General features: G+C 47.2%; 1 protein-coding gene across 1 annotated transcript in view; it reads right to left on the bottom strand.

Annotated features, from left to right (window-relative positions):
- Window positions 1-3,713: 3,713 nt before the first annotated feature.
- Window positions 3,714-14,803, bottom strand: part of maml3 (mastermind-like transcriptional coactivator 3) — a 101,377-nt gene continuing 90,287 nt past the window's right edge. Inside the window, exons 4-6 of the mRNA XM_076036397.1 lie at window positions 11,236-11,502; window positions 9,607-9,685; window positions 3,714-8,021 (exon numbers count right to left, since the gene is read on the bottom strand). Of these exons, the coding sequence (XP_075892512.1) occupies window positions 6,886-8,021; window positions 9,607-9,685; window positions 11,236-11,502 (1,482 nt within the window). The 3' untranslated portion in view covers window positions 3,714-6,885. The remainder of the gene's footprint in view (window positions 8,022-9,606; window positions 9,686-11,235; window positions 11,503-14,803) is intronic.

Here is a 14,803-nt window from a genome sequence, read left to right as displayed (position 1 = left end):
GGTGATACATATTATATTTCGGTACTGGTTTGAAATGACTTGGTTATATATATATATATATATATATATATATATATATATATATATATATATATATACATATATATACATATATATATATATATATATATATATATATATATATATATATATATATATATATACATATATATATGTATATATATACATATATATATATATATACATATATATATATATATATATATATATATATATATATATATATATATATATATACATATGTGTGTACACTTAATTGCTCACATTATTACAATAGCTTTAACTATATTTTTTCCTCTTGAAATTGAACATAATGATGCTAGGGAACTGATTGGTGTTGGGGCAGAACTGCACCGACTACTGTACTGTATTGGTGACACAGAGGAGCTAAAACCTTTTCATCCCTTCTCTGCCATTCTCCACTAGAGGGAGTCATATCAACAACAACACTATCAATCGAGCAACATTGCGGCTCACCAGCGGGCAGCTGAGTATTTGTCAGAAAGCACACTACTGTATATAGTCTGTGGAGGAAACTCACCGTAAGCCATTTAAACTGAATAAATGTGTAGATAAAGCCATGTGAAGGTAATTAACGACCATGTGCTACTGTGCATGTGTGTGGCGTTCAAGTGTGTATGTAAAGTGTGTGGAAGTGAGAGGGAGAGATTTTCATGGTGTTTCCTCAGAATGTGCGATAGCTCCGGCCCTGTTCGCTGCCTACTCCTCCACCGCCACCTTGGCTCCTGCTACCACATTTATCAACTTGACAACACACACACACACCCTTCCCTCAATCCGAGCCTCACCATCCCGTGTTCCCCCTCTGTATGCCTTTCCACTCCACACTTCTCCTGCTACATCTCTCCACCTTATTGCTCTCTAGGAGGGAGAGGTAGTGAATGATTCCTCCAACTCATCTCCCACTCTTGGTGACACATCATTTGTCGTTCTGATTAGAGCCCATAACAGTGCCTGTGGAGTGTGCCGCTGCGTACGTGTATGTGTGTGTTTGGCTCTGGAAGCGAAACTGGCTGTCATTAAGTCGGACTTGTGGCTGCCTCGTCGCCTGCCTCGCTGGCGATCCCCTGAGTGCTGAGGAGTAATAAACACAGGGTTTGTGTGAAAGTGTGGCTGTATGTGTGTGTGTGTGTGTGTGTGTGTGTGTGTGTGTTACAGGGCTATTTATCTGTCACCATGCTGTACATGTGAAACAGGTCTACTGTAGAAATGAACATGAAACCCTTTTTTCCCCTGGACAAATCACTCCAGGCTTTTAACAGCAGAGAATGATTATTCTCTTGGGATTTGAAGGTTAGTTGGAATGGATGGAGAAAATCCCACTATGTCTCCACTATCGGCTGGATTCTCTGGGATGTGGACTGGTAGTATATTGTTCCAGTATATCCAGCTCAGTGGTTGAGTGTCAACTCTGAGACCAGGAGGTTGTGGCCGGGCATACCAAAGACTATAACGGTGGTACCCAATGATTTCTGAGCGTGGCACCGCAGCTGCTCACTGCTGCTTCAGGGGAGGTCCAATGTGAAGGACGGATCTCTCATCCTTTGGGGTGTGACAATCAGCGGGACAGAAATTAAGTTTAACCTTTGACCCAGTGCACTTTTTTTCCACCTTGAATCCAAAAACACACGACCTTCACTAAGTCAGCACTTCCCTTTGGTTGGGTTGGTTTTTGTCCTGGCATTGGGTGCAATCATTGTGAGTTTGGCTTTGACTGTGCCTATCAAGGCCCCTGAATCTCCTCATGAACGTCTTGGGCATCTTCTCCATCTTCAGAATGATGTCCCGTGAGGCCCCTTTGGGTGAAAAGCAGTTTCTTTTGTGAGAGACCCGAAGATCCTCAGTTTTGCAGATGGGGAGTTAGATGCTCCTCTCATGAGATGAACTTTCTTTTGATGTGGCTGCTGCTGATTCTCTTTGTCTGTCATCATTCATTCATTCATCTTCTATACCCGCTTATTCCAGGGTCACGGGGGTCTGCTAGAGCCTATCCCAGCTGTCTTAGGGCGAAGGCAGGGGACACCCTGGACAAGTCGCCAGTTCATCGTAGGGCCTCTTTGTCTGTCCATGTCTTCAATTTTTTTCCGAAGAAAATTTACTCATACGACTGCAAAATGATTGTAGACCCTGTCTCACAATGTGTGGTGGCCTTGAGGTTCAGTGCTCCAAACCCAAAGACAACTGTAGTCACGGACTCGCCTGCATTTTATAGCTGTGGGCGGAGCTGTCGCGTTGACCGTCCTTGCAGCTGATCAAAGTGAAGCGGTGCTCAGGTTGAAAGAGGAAACAACGACAAAATAAAACAAAACATAATATGACAACAGAGTGAATACATAAACAGCAATTACTGAACATTGCCCTATTCTATGGCCCTGTGGTTTCTCTCACTTGACTGGATCCGACTGAAACTGATCATTCTGAACGTCAATACTGTCAAGGGTTCTGCTTCTCTTGTGTGAGATAAACAATGAAGATGTGTCTATTCCTGGTCTGCACCGGTAATGAACACCTCAGCGTGGTGCTCTGTGAAGACGTGGAGGTGTGCGCTTCATGGTGGTTTGTAGCCAATACCTCCACCCCCTTCGTTCTCCTCCTCCACCACCAGTCCTGTCCTTCATCCTCCCTCTTTTTTTCCCTCTCTGTCCCGGCTGGTGTCGCTATTGAAAATGAGTAATGATGTTGTCATCTCTGTTAGTCTCCATTTATCAATGTCAGACGGGAAGCTGGAGTGTGACTTATATTTGTGTGTGTGCGTGTGCGCGCGCGCATTTGTGAATGCTAGTCGGTGGGGGGTAGAGATTTGGGAAGGAAAGAAGACAGCTATAGAGAGGAGGTGGAGGAGGGGGAGGGGGGGGAGATATAGAGCTGGGATAACTGGAGAGGAGGTGGAGAAAGGTGAGCCAGGATGGAAGAAAGGGGCGGGGCTGACAGAGGAGGGAGGAGGGGCTTGCTGCAGAAGGGCCGTATTGCGGCAAAGATGAATTACGTGAGAAAGGTTTCCGGCCCTGTATGTGGTCTGTCTGTCTGAGAGCCTGTGATTCATCGTCCCCATTACTTCCAGACAGAATTAAGGCTCTGCTCTTTAGCATGTGCAAGTCTAATTATGCAAATCTGAGCTGTTAGACAAAACATTACTGCAGCAATTAGTCAGTCTGGATTTAGGCGCTACACCAACATAAGTGCATTTGTCTCAGTCAGTCTCGCGACCCCGAAATGAAATGACTGCTTGGCAGCCCGAGCGGCTGAGTGTCGGTGTCGTTGTCGGTTCACTTGAGCTGCGAGCGATGTTGTGTGTGGAGCCAATCAGAGTGAAGCCACAGAGGAGTTAAAGGATGTTGCCGTTTCCCTCTGTTGATTTGGGTTGCGTGACCGAAATAGCCCGCTCACTTTGAGACCTGCGCTTATTGCCGCTGATTACAAAGTAGAAAACACAAAAGCGCCCTCTGGAGGCCACCTTTATGTGTGCTGTTTAGTTATTTTTGTGAAATCAGGACGGCACCTTCTGTTGTCAGTAAAAACCCTCTTAACAATAAATAAACAAATGTTTTGTCTTAGCAAGGAATTGCACCCTGCCCAGTTTCTAACCTTACTTTCGACAGCTGGCACAGGCCCCGGTACCCCCTGCAACCCAAACAGCGATAGCTAACAACAATAACAAACACTAGACTTCATTTAATATGATCAGCGAGAACATTCTCTCTTTATTGTATCTTTCTGAAAAAACAAAACAAAAAAAGGCTTCTGTAATTTTTCTTTTTGTTAACATTTCAGAATTCTGTACAGGATAAGAAGAAATAAGCACTGCTTAAGAACAGAGTAAAATCTCAAACTAGAAAAAAACAAAAACAATGAAAAAAAAAATCCCAAAAAGAGGTTTACAAAACAAATTAGTAGTAAGACATTGTCTGAAGTGCAATGGCATAGCTCAGATGGGTTAAAACGTGAAACCAAAAAACTTCAACATAAAAATACCTCTCTATTTTCCAACAAACAGTAAATTCTTTACAGAGTAGAGACTGTATTATCCGATGTATTTAAACCTGTAAAAACATATTTACAAATAGCCATTATCTTTTATATACTTTTTTCTCATAATCACATGTATGTCAGCACCAGTAAAAAATAAAATAAAATAAAATAAAACAATGAACATCAACAACAACAAGGTTTTATTTTTTTTCTTTCTTTTTTAAAAGTGTACAGACTTGGTCCCGGTACATGATGATATTTGGAGGAAGCGCGCTCTCTCTTCCTGAAGAGTGCCATTCTGAAAGAAGACGAAGAAGGTCAAGAGGTCAAACACTGACCAGCGTTTCTCAACCACTCCTGCCTCCAGTTTAGAGTGACAGACCTTCACGCCGCTTCCGTTTCACCACTCTGCTTCTTGGGGAATTTGGATTCGAGTTCAGCCCAGAGCGTTAAAGCGGTGCTGGATACTTGGAAGCATGAGCAGTGGAGCCATTTGAAACAGTGAGATTCCCACTGCACTTCTTGGAAAACAAAGGCTCTGACAAACCCGAGAGTTTGTCCAGACACTTCTCTTGTTTGACCACCTGGCCCTCCGAACTTCAGCATCTGCTGCCTAGAGCGAGGCGGAGAACTTCTACTCCTTCCATCATGACAAAACTAAAAGTACAGAATCTCAAATGTGTGTTTGCCGCTAAATAGACACGTACACAAACGGACGCGGTGGCTAAAAATTTTGTAGTTAAAGGGTTGGATAGTACAACATCAACGACCGTGACAACGAATGTGCGGATGGCGGAGAAGTTAGTTTACAGAGAAGAAGGCTTTTTTGGTTCGTTTGATTACAGCGTCTTCCTCCAAACGTTCACTCTGACGAAGCTCAACACAAAGCAACGCAGGGACAAAACACATCCTCGTTCTTCTTTAAAAACAACCAAGATCAGAAAAGCGTTGGAGAGGTAAAGCATTTAGCCGACAACTGCCGTATCAACCAGTAGACACGTGTGACAACTCGACCATTCGGGTTCAAGACTTTGACTGACTGCTGACAATGAGAGATAACGAGGCCTGCCATGATGTTGACACTCGACCAGTCAACTCAGAGATGGGCTAACGCTGTGGGAAGCGCTGCTTGTTTCTACGCTAACTGGGGCTAGCCATCCGATGTCGCGATAAAAACTGCGTGGGGCTTCTGCGCCGCCTCTAAAACAAAACTGGAGGCGTCTCAGTGGTTCGTTTTCCTGCCTGAAGGGGTGGAAGGGGCACATGTTGCATTTCTTCACAGTAGTTTTTACACTATAGCACAGTAAGGGTGCTAGCTTAAAGCGAAGGCATCACAGTAAACCCCATGATGAAAAGCAGCGGTGCGAAGACTGACAGGCAGCTGTGCCACAATGGAAGGGAAGGAAGGCTGCGCTTTGATGGAAGGACGAGACACACTGATGGCTAATTTGAACCTTTCTTCTCTTTCATCCCTCCTGTTAACGGACTCGACCAGCATCGTCGTTGGAGACAGAACAGAGGAAAAAACAAAAAAACAAAAGAATTAGGGTGGACTTTCAACAAACTTTTTTTTGTTACCATAAAACAACAAGAAGTCACTTGTGGTGCTTGAATACATTCAACAGCCAGCAAACAATTTTTTTTTTTTAGATTTGAGTTAGCCCCGTGATGTGCGGCGTGGTTTAACGTCACGCAGGCAGAGGGTTTAATGCAACATTAGCCCCGTTAGCTGCCTCTCGCACACCCGCCTGGCCCTCCAAGACTGATGCTTGTTTGTCCGAGTGTCCGTTTTTTTGTGTTTGTGTGTGTGTGCACCCCTCAGTCCAGGTGCTTTGCTGTTAGCTGCCTATTGTCTCCCTCCTTTTCACTCTCTTTGTCCTCCTCTGCAAGCGTATCCATCATCCACAGCCCAGGGCAACAAAATGAAGCGCACCCTCCCGTCCCCGATTCCCGCCGGAAAGAAAGAAAAAAAAAAAAAAAAAACACGGCCTGTTTTTACCTCGCAAAAGCACTAGAGGGCAGAGTGCGTTTGTGTGGCACAATAGAGGTACACGGTTGCTTCTGTTGTGATGTTCACAATTTAGAGAAGAAGGAGCGTTGAGAGCAAGGAACGAGTCTCTGGAGAGAGGGAGGGAGAGATGGGAGGAGGGAGGATGAGAGAGAGGGAGACCGAGTGAAGAGAACAAAGTGAGAGAGCACAGGAGAGACAGATTTCTGTGTGTGTGTGTGTGTGTGTGTGTGTGTGTTGGGGGGACTAAGGGAGGAAATAGGAACGCTGAGAGTGCTTTCTACTCCCTTCAGCTCCTCACAAAGTTGAGAGATCTGAAGCGCTGAGCTGGGTGGCACAAACACACAAACACAAATAAATTGCTGCCTTGAGAACAAGTCTTCCTCTTCCTCTTCATCATCAGCCTGCTGCGTTCAGTGGGCCCTCCCGGTCGAAGCCCGAGCTCAAAGAGCTGCGGCGTAAAATGCGGTTCACTTTCAAACACTGGAACACGAAGAAGTTTGTATCGCGAGGAAATAATAATAATAATGATAATAATAATAATAATAATAATAATAATAACAATAATAATAATGAAGGGGGAATAATGAAGCACACCTCATAATCTCTATTGGTTTTTCGTTAATATGCTCACAACATCATGGTCGCTCTCGCTCTCTCCAACTCGCACATAAACACACACACACACACACACACACACACACACATCGAAGAAAATAAAAAAACAAAAAACAACTCATTTAGAACTTTTCTGACATTTTACCAATCATAATCATGCCAGTCTGTCATCACTGTAGCACTTTGTCCTGCTTTTTTCTTGAAGTTCGTGCACTAAATGCTCAATCTCCAAAACTTTTCCCCATTCGCTATTGGCTCGGGAAAAACTCCTCCATCCAGCCGTCGCTCGAGTCCAGCTCTGCCCCCGAGCCGTCGCCCAATCCGAAAGCCCCTCCCCCTGAGGGCCCGCCCCCATAACCATAGGATGACATGTCCGCATTGGCTGGTCTCTGGTAGCCCGGCGGCTGACCTCCGACCCCGACTGCTCCCGGTCCGTAGGGTCCGCCGCCTCCTCCTCCTCCACCTCCCCCTCCACCGCCACCTCCCCCAGCCCCGATGCCAGGCCCCCCGGGCCCCGGCCCGAACCCTCCCATCCCCCCCATCCCCTGGCTCATCACCCCCTGGTTCATGACCATCGGCCGCGGCTGGTTGGTCCTGGGCTGGCCGCCCATGTGAGGGCCCATCATGGGGCCGCCCATGCCGGCGGCGGGGTTGCCCACCCTGGGGTCCATCCCCTGGCCCATCCCCTGGACCCCCGGGCCCTGAAAGTGTTGCTTGGCCATCCGCGGGGGCTGACCAGGCTGCATCCCGTAGCCCTGCGCGGGGCCGAACCCCACCATGTCGCCCCCGCCTCCTCCTGTAGTCCTTCCAACCCCGCCCCCCATGGCCTGGAGGCTCTGCCCCTGCTGCTGTGGCCAGCCGCCCGGTGCCATACCCCCACCGCCTCCCCCGGCTCCCAGCATGCTTTGCAGTCTTTGTGCTTGGGCTTTCGCGTTGGGGGGGCCTTTCAGGGCTTGCTGGCCCATTGAGTTCATTAACATCGCTTGTCCTCCGTAGCCTCCAGGTCCAGCGCCTCCAGGGCCCCCGGGCATGCCCCCTACCACCGGCCCCGCACCTGCCGGCCTGGGCGGGCCTCCAGCGGGGTTGTGCTGAGGTGGGAGGCCCATGGTGGCTTGGACGCTTTGGCTCTGGTGCTGCTGCTGCTGCTGCTGCTGGTGGATCATTTGGCTCATGGAGGGGTTGATCCCATACAAGGAGCCCTGGTTCGACCCCTGGTTGGCGTACGGCAAGCCCATTTCCGACGGAGGTCCGACAGAGCCCCCCTGGCCTTGGACTGTGTTCATCTGGACCATCTGCTGCTGGTTCTGCTGCTGCTGCTGCAGGAGGCGCGCGGCCCGAATGCTCTGGAGAGCCTGGCTCCTTGACGCCAGATCCTGAGGAGGACCTGGAGGAGAGGAATCAGAGGAGTTAGCACTGGCGAACAGAGTTGGGAAAGAACTAGAGAGGTAGAATAGAGTCATCGCTAGTAGGTTTAGAGCAGTGCTTCTCAACTGGTGGAGTCTCAGCTCCCACATTTTATTCCTTATAGTGAAGTTGCAACCCAAATTTATTCCACAAAAATAATTTCTATTCAATGAATTATTGAAATTATTGAATTGAATTGTGTGTCCTGCAAAATAAATGTCCAACATTTTCACTATGAATATATATATTTTAAAATCCACTTTTTTGGGGGTTGGGTTGCGACCCACTCGTTGTAAAACGCTGGTTTAGAGCTTGTATGATCTCTTCTCCCTGGACCATTTCTACCAGTCAGTGTTGTGGCAATTATTTATGAACCTGCGTCTGTGAAAATGTGAAAATGACATTTTCCTATTCACTTCAGAACTGACCACACTGAAACAAACTCACTCGTTATGCCAGTCCCTCACCTCTCCACTTCTCACCAATTAGTCAGAGTCTGGCACACGGAGGTCTACCAGTGTTGAAATGGCTCCAAAGCCTCTAATAAACCCCTGACCGGATTCACTCCACTAATCCTTCACCTCACCAAAGCGGATCACACACACACTTCAGACTTGAGCAGAGTCGGAGGTAATGCAATTTCAACCAAACAGCTACATTAAACAAATTGCTTTAATACAAGCGAGCCCAGCAGGTTATTGGTTATGTTATTTTGCTTGTAGCTTGATAACAGCAAAAGCCCCTCGCTTTGAGCAATCAGTGAAATATTGTTGCGCAGCATCCTCGAGCCAAGCTGACAGAATGCGTAATATCTGTAAACGCTTTCCGACTCTCCTCTCCTCCACAATCCCCTCTTCTCTTTCTCTCCAACTCGGCTCTCTCTGCCTTCTTCTTCCCGTCCTCCCCTTCTACCTTCCAGACCATCCACCCATTCTTCTTGTTCGCTGCCTCCACCCTCTCTCCCCACCCTCTCCCATTTCTCTCCTCTCATCCATCTTTCTGACTTCACCAGAACTCAGGGGGATCCAGGACAAGTTGCCGTGGTAACAGGCAGAGCAGGAATATTCTATATTTTTTTTTCTTTCTTTTTCTTTTTTTTTTTTTTTTTACGAAAGAGAGGAGACGCCGAAGAGCAGCTGAGTGCCGACTGATGTATGTGACAGAGACAGACAGAAGAGGACGCGCTCCGGGTTTCGGGGTGACGATCAGTTTGCATACATGCTTTTAAGTGTCGGAGTGTTGGCGTCTGAGTGTAAATATGGAAATATGGAAAATGTTTAAACGTCCTGGCACTCAGTCATTTTAGACGTACTTGTTGCAGACCACGCATATGTAACTATAAGCCTGCTGTGTCTAACCATCTGGAGGAGAAGCGCGGAAGGAAAACAGATGAGCAGAAAAAAAGGGGGAAAAAAATGCATGAGCTCCATGTGGTCAAGTCTGGTCTTGTTGAACAGAAATGTTTTTCGTACAGAAATATATGTTCAAAATGTATATATATATATATATGTGTATGTATATAAATATATATATATGAGTGTTTGCCTGTCAGTGCATTGTCTTACCTTGGTACTGACTGACTTGTGGGTATGGATTCCTTTGGCCCTGGCCCATCTGTCTGGGAAGATGCTGCTGTTGCTGAAGCTACACACAAACATACACACAGACTTGTAAGAATACATTAACTAAAGTGTCCTAAAATGTTTACTATTAGAAGCTCAGGGTTGGGTACATACAAAAAAGGGAGGTGAGAAAATGAAACATCAATTATGTAAGTTATGTAATAATGTCATAAGCAGATCAAGTGCATGTGTACCTATAAATGTTTTTTTTTCTTACATTTGCACTTGCACCAGAACTTCATATAACGAGTCAAGAAGTCACAGATATGTAAGTGAGTACCATAATCTGAAATCATCAAGTCAAGATTTCAGTACAGTATGCTACAGTAAAAGTGATATTGATATTTAGAGTAACTGAGGGCGGGCAGATGTTAGATAATGTAGAAACATATGGCGGGCACAGTGGAAGCAGATGCTCAGTACAGTGGATAAAGACAGATGTTGGGTATTGCAGAGGTGATGCACATGTGTTTTTGTCCACATTTTGTTTACACAATACTGATGAGTGTTTATCTGGGAAACAAAAGCCCCAGTGTGCAGTCAGGATTCCAACATTCCAGTGGAAAATTTTATTTGAGTCCCTTCTGCATAAAAAAAAGAAAAAAAAGAAAAGAAATCAGACTGTGAACGAGTCGCTGCTCATTTGAATGAAGGCGTAAAAAGGCAAAACCTCCCGGTAACAAAACCCACTAAAACCCCCAAAAGGTAAGGTCTACTTTTGGAACAGCGCCGTCGGTACGTCTGCTTTGGCAGAACCAATTAAAGCCGGCGTGGTGGGAGGGACATTAACTCCAACACTGGAGTTCCTTTACAGAGTGTGAGAAATAAGAAGAAAGCATCACATAAACACAGCGGGTGGCGTGTGGCAAACAACACAGGCAAACACATGTCCGCACACGCTGTGCCGAGATAAAAAGGAAGTAATGAAGAGGAGGCTGCTTAAGGCTCAATTTACATGCAAATAGACACGAGGGAAGCAAAGGAGAGGATGAGCATCTCTTGTCAGAGCTGTAGACAACAAACAGCCCGGAAAATACATGGACTGGTAAAGGACGCCCTGAATTATGGGAAAGTCACCTGTTTGTCTGTGACCTTTAGATATTTCTTGTGTCACAAATGATTTACTTTACAGCTTTGGATGTAATCCAACAAGATCTTTAAAGGTATTCTTTTAAGGTATTCCTGAAATGGTTTCATGTGTCCCTGATTTTAATTATCTTGGATCAGGATGGATTTATTGTCCACCCTCACATGCTGTAAACCTTTAAACATCTGCCCTGTCTCATGAAGATATCCTTCATGTTTTTCCACATTTATAAACAGGCTTCAGGCAGGGATCCGTTTCATTTATTGTTTGACCTTGAGATCTTCTGTGAATTGATATCTTCCATATGAAATTGTTTCAGGGGGAACCTCTCTACGCTAATTACACAATTTTTCCAATAAAATATATACAGTGTTGGAACCTCCTTAACAGCACGCTAATGCCATAATTCTGTCTTTTTGCCTCTTTGTATCCTCCTGACAAGCTCGGAGATGTGGGCGCGCACGTTCCGACTGGGTCGCACTCACCTGCTCGGCCAGCAGCTGCTGCTGCTGCTGCTGCCGCTGCTCCCGGATGAGCTGCTGCTTCTGCTGCTCCATCATGTGCATCTGCACCCGCTTCTCCTGCTCCATGGCCATCATCTGCTTCATCATGGCCGCCTGCTGCTGGTTGCCCACGTAGCCTGGTGGCGGGCCCGAGCCCTGGTTGGGCCCCACTCCGGAGGAAACGCCCCCGGCCGGGTGAGGCGGCGGGATGGCGCCTGGCGGCCGCGGCATCCCCGCTACGCCCTGTTCCTGTAAAAAACAGAGAGGAGAGGAGAGACATTGAGCCGTTAGCCAACTGCAAAAAGAAGATAAGGAAGACGATGAAGATGAAAGAAGGTACAGACGATTTTGGGATTATTTCATTTGTTTGAGTTGAGGCTAAATCTGGACCATCACAGCGAGATCAGCGCCACTCAGAATGTGACATAATTCTCCAAGCAGCATCTTGAAGGCGCGTCAATTAGGACTTCATATACTACACATCTAACGTCTTCCTGAAGTCTCCTCCGGTTGCTTGGCAACTGCTCCCAATTGAGAAGTGGTCCACCACCACTTTACTCTCCCATAATATAGTGGATTGTTGTTTTCACACTTAACATTTTTCTCGAGATTGAATATGTAAGTGGAACATTTTAGCATCTGGCGCACTCTGCAAATTCTATTGTCTTGGGACAGAGCTCAGAGTGAGCCCTGCGCTTGCCCCTTTCCCACCCTTGTGCAAAGGTTAGCTACAGAAAAAAGGTTATTCAAAGGTGTTTCTTCTCAGAATTCTGAATAAAAAAAGTACTGTTGCTAATAGGGTACACTGCGCCAAACAAGGGTTGAACAAACTTGCTCGCTCCTTGGTACACAGAGTGAATATTCAAAGCAATCCCAGCATTACTGTCTGCTTGAGCCATGAAATCTTAGCTTGTTAACGTTTATTGTAGCGCCTCAGACTGAAGGCGGCTGAGAGTGCAGGAGAACAAGAGCAGAAGAAGGCAGAGATGTTACGAAATTCAGCTCATCGGGCCACCCGAGTCCTCCCGGCGGGGGCATTGGTTAGTCCTCTCTGCATACATTATCTCCCTATTAGCATATAAAGAGCACTTCCTCCTCCACTCATCCGTATGCTAATCTCTAATAGGATGAAATGGGCCGCCTCGACCAATGGGAGGGGAGCGTTTATAAATCTATTAAAGATCTGACGGCTGAGCCGGAGTGGACATCGTTTAGGGACAGCTGACAGCAGACGCTGGAGACTCGAGAGGCAACAATGATACGGCATCGGCAAAGAGAGTCTGGCGAACGCACAAACACGCACACAACAACAGCGGCAGCAGCACAGAGGAGGAAGAGGAGGGGGAGGAAGAAGAGGACAAGGCAGCAGCAGCAGCAGCAGCGTGCGGGGGCTAAAGAATATGAAAGAGAAGCAGCGGGATTACAGCCGCGCGTCGCAGCCTCAAACACATCACTGTTTCTCAATATGTTCCGAGCGAACCAAAGCCTCGTAATCCGCACTCTTGCCGGGTTTATTCGCACAGAGGAGTGACGGGGAGATAAATTAAGAGCACAGAAACCGCGGAGCAAACACAAGTGGGCTGTTTAAAGGCCGGCCCCGCCAGACAGCCAGACCAGACTGATCGATGCTCCGAGCTACACGTCTCATCTCCGGCTGGCATGTTCGCAGCGGATGGGCAGGAGGGCACTCGACTCGATGAAAGAACGCGTCGTGGGGGAGGCGCAGTGTCGGGAAATGACCGACGGGTGGCAGTGGTGATCTTTAAGTGTGCCTGTGTGTTTGTGTGTAAGTGTGTGCGCGCCCCTCTGCCGGAGTCTCGCTGGTCCTCTCAGCAGATGGCTCAATCATGACGCCTCTGATCTATGATCTTGCTGATCTTCCTCTCCGTCGCCCGCTCTACCTCTCCTCTTTTCCCGGAGCACCCCACCCTTTAAAGTCCTCCTCCTCACCCGCTACTCGTCCGCGCCGCTCACGTCCGCACAATTAGAGGAGAAACCCAAGTAAGATGGATTTCAAAAGGGGGAAGGAAGCAATGAAACGTTCGAGGAATTAAAATTGTATGTCCCCCCCGCATCTCCATTAGAACACTTCAGTGGAGCGTGGTGGCTGCGCGGTATGCTGCTCTCGACGTGGACAGTGTCATCCACAAGAAGTGATGTTTAGTCCCACCCCCCTTTAACTGACTCCTACTCTACTTCTACTCCTTTTTAAATGCCGACATTATTACACTAAAACCAAACACACTCCGGAACATTAATGACTGATTAAAACGTGTCACTGCTTAGCTAGCAGCAGGCTAGCTTGCTGGTTAGCCAATTAGTATAACTACAGAGCGGGATAATGTCATTATGCCACTCCTCCTAGGTTACCAATATATTAGCTTAACAGTGGTGGGGGTGTGAGACATCCATCGTTCCACACTCCGCTTCTGGACCACTTTGAATGTGCCAATAGCACCTGAATGCTATCCCCGCTCGTATTTAGTGCAGAAGCGTGCAGTTTTATGTTGGTTGTGTTGCGTGGGAAGGTATGTCACAAAACAGAAAAAGTGCATCAAAAGGCAGATAACTACAGTGCAAGGGGCAACTGATTCAGCTGTTCTTTACATTTTGGAAAACGCCTGTGTTACACATGTTACATGTGGTTCCAAGCAAAGTGACAAAAAAGGGTGCATTCTTTTTTTTTTTTTAATGCATCTGAATTAGGTTGAAATGACGTGTGAATTGAAGAGACTAAGAAAAGAACGGAGGAGGAGGAGGAGAGGAGGGAGGACACGTCTTGTTCTGGGGAAAAGCATCCAGGAGGAAATGAGTGGAAGTGAGGAGGAGAAGGAGAGTGAGAGACAGCAGAGCCGCCGTGGCAAGGAGCAGATGGCGCTTGGAGGAGTGGCGGAGTGCTCGTGGCCGTCGCGCCTGGTCACAACTCTGCGCGACCCACTGTGACAAAAAGGCTCACAGTCGGTCGTGGCTTCGGTGCAGTTCGGCAGCCCGTCCCCACTCTTCACCCGGGTCTCCAACCTCATCAGTGCTTTTGAATAATATAACAAAAAGTATCGGCAGTCGGCCTTTTCTTATTTCTCCTTGTTCTTGATGCAGCCCCTCACTTCCTCTCCCTCCGGGCCCCCCCAAGACACTCGGCCCTGCCACCTCGGACCAGCTCCACACAGTCCCTCAACTCTGCCGGCGGCTAATGAGGCTCAGTGGCTCAGAAAAGCAGAGCAGTACTGTGAATGTGAAGCAGGAAAAGAAAAACAGAAGGCAGCGGATAAGTGAAAGGTGGATGTATTGCCGCTTGTTCTTCAGCGTGTGTGTGTGTGTGTGTGTGTGTGTGTGTGTGTGTGTGTGTGTGTGTGTGTGTGTGTGTGTGTGTGGGAGGCTGTCAGTTTTATTGGGTTAGGAAGCGTGCAGAGTCCAGGTGATTACATTACACCGGGGCCAAGCGGAAATGTGTGCGCATGTGTGTGTGCGGATGCACGAGCACGGTGGGAGAGATGGCGAGCTAGATCGCTTCGTCTTTCAAAGCGAGATTTTGTGTTTGTGCGTCCGGTGA

This window comes from Nelusetta ayraudi, unplaced genomic scaffold, assembly GCF_046127955.1.
Source record: "Nelusetta ayraudi isolate G7.1 ecotype Tasmania unplaced genomic scaffold, CSIRO-AGI_Nayr_v1 ptg000004l, whole genome shotgun sequence".
NCBI lineage: Eukaryota > Metazoa > Chordata > Actinopteri > Tetraodontiformes > Monacanthidae > Nelusetta > Nelusetta ayraudi.
Note: the sequence above shows the minus strand (reverse complement) of the source record. Positions and strands in the feature narration are given on the sequence as shown.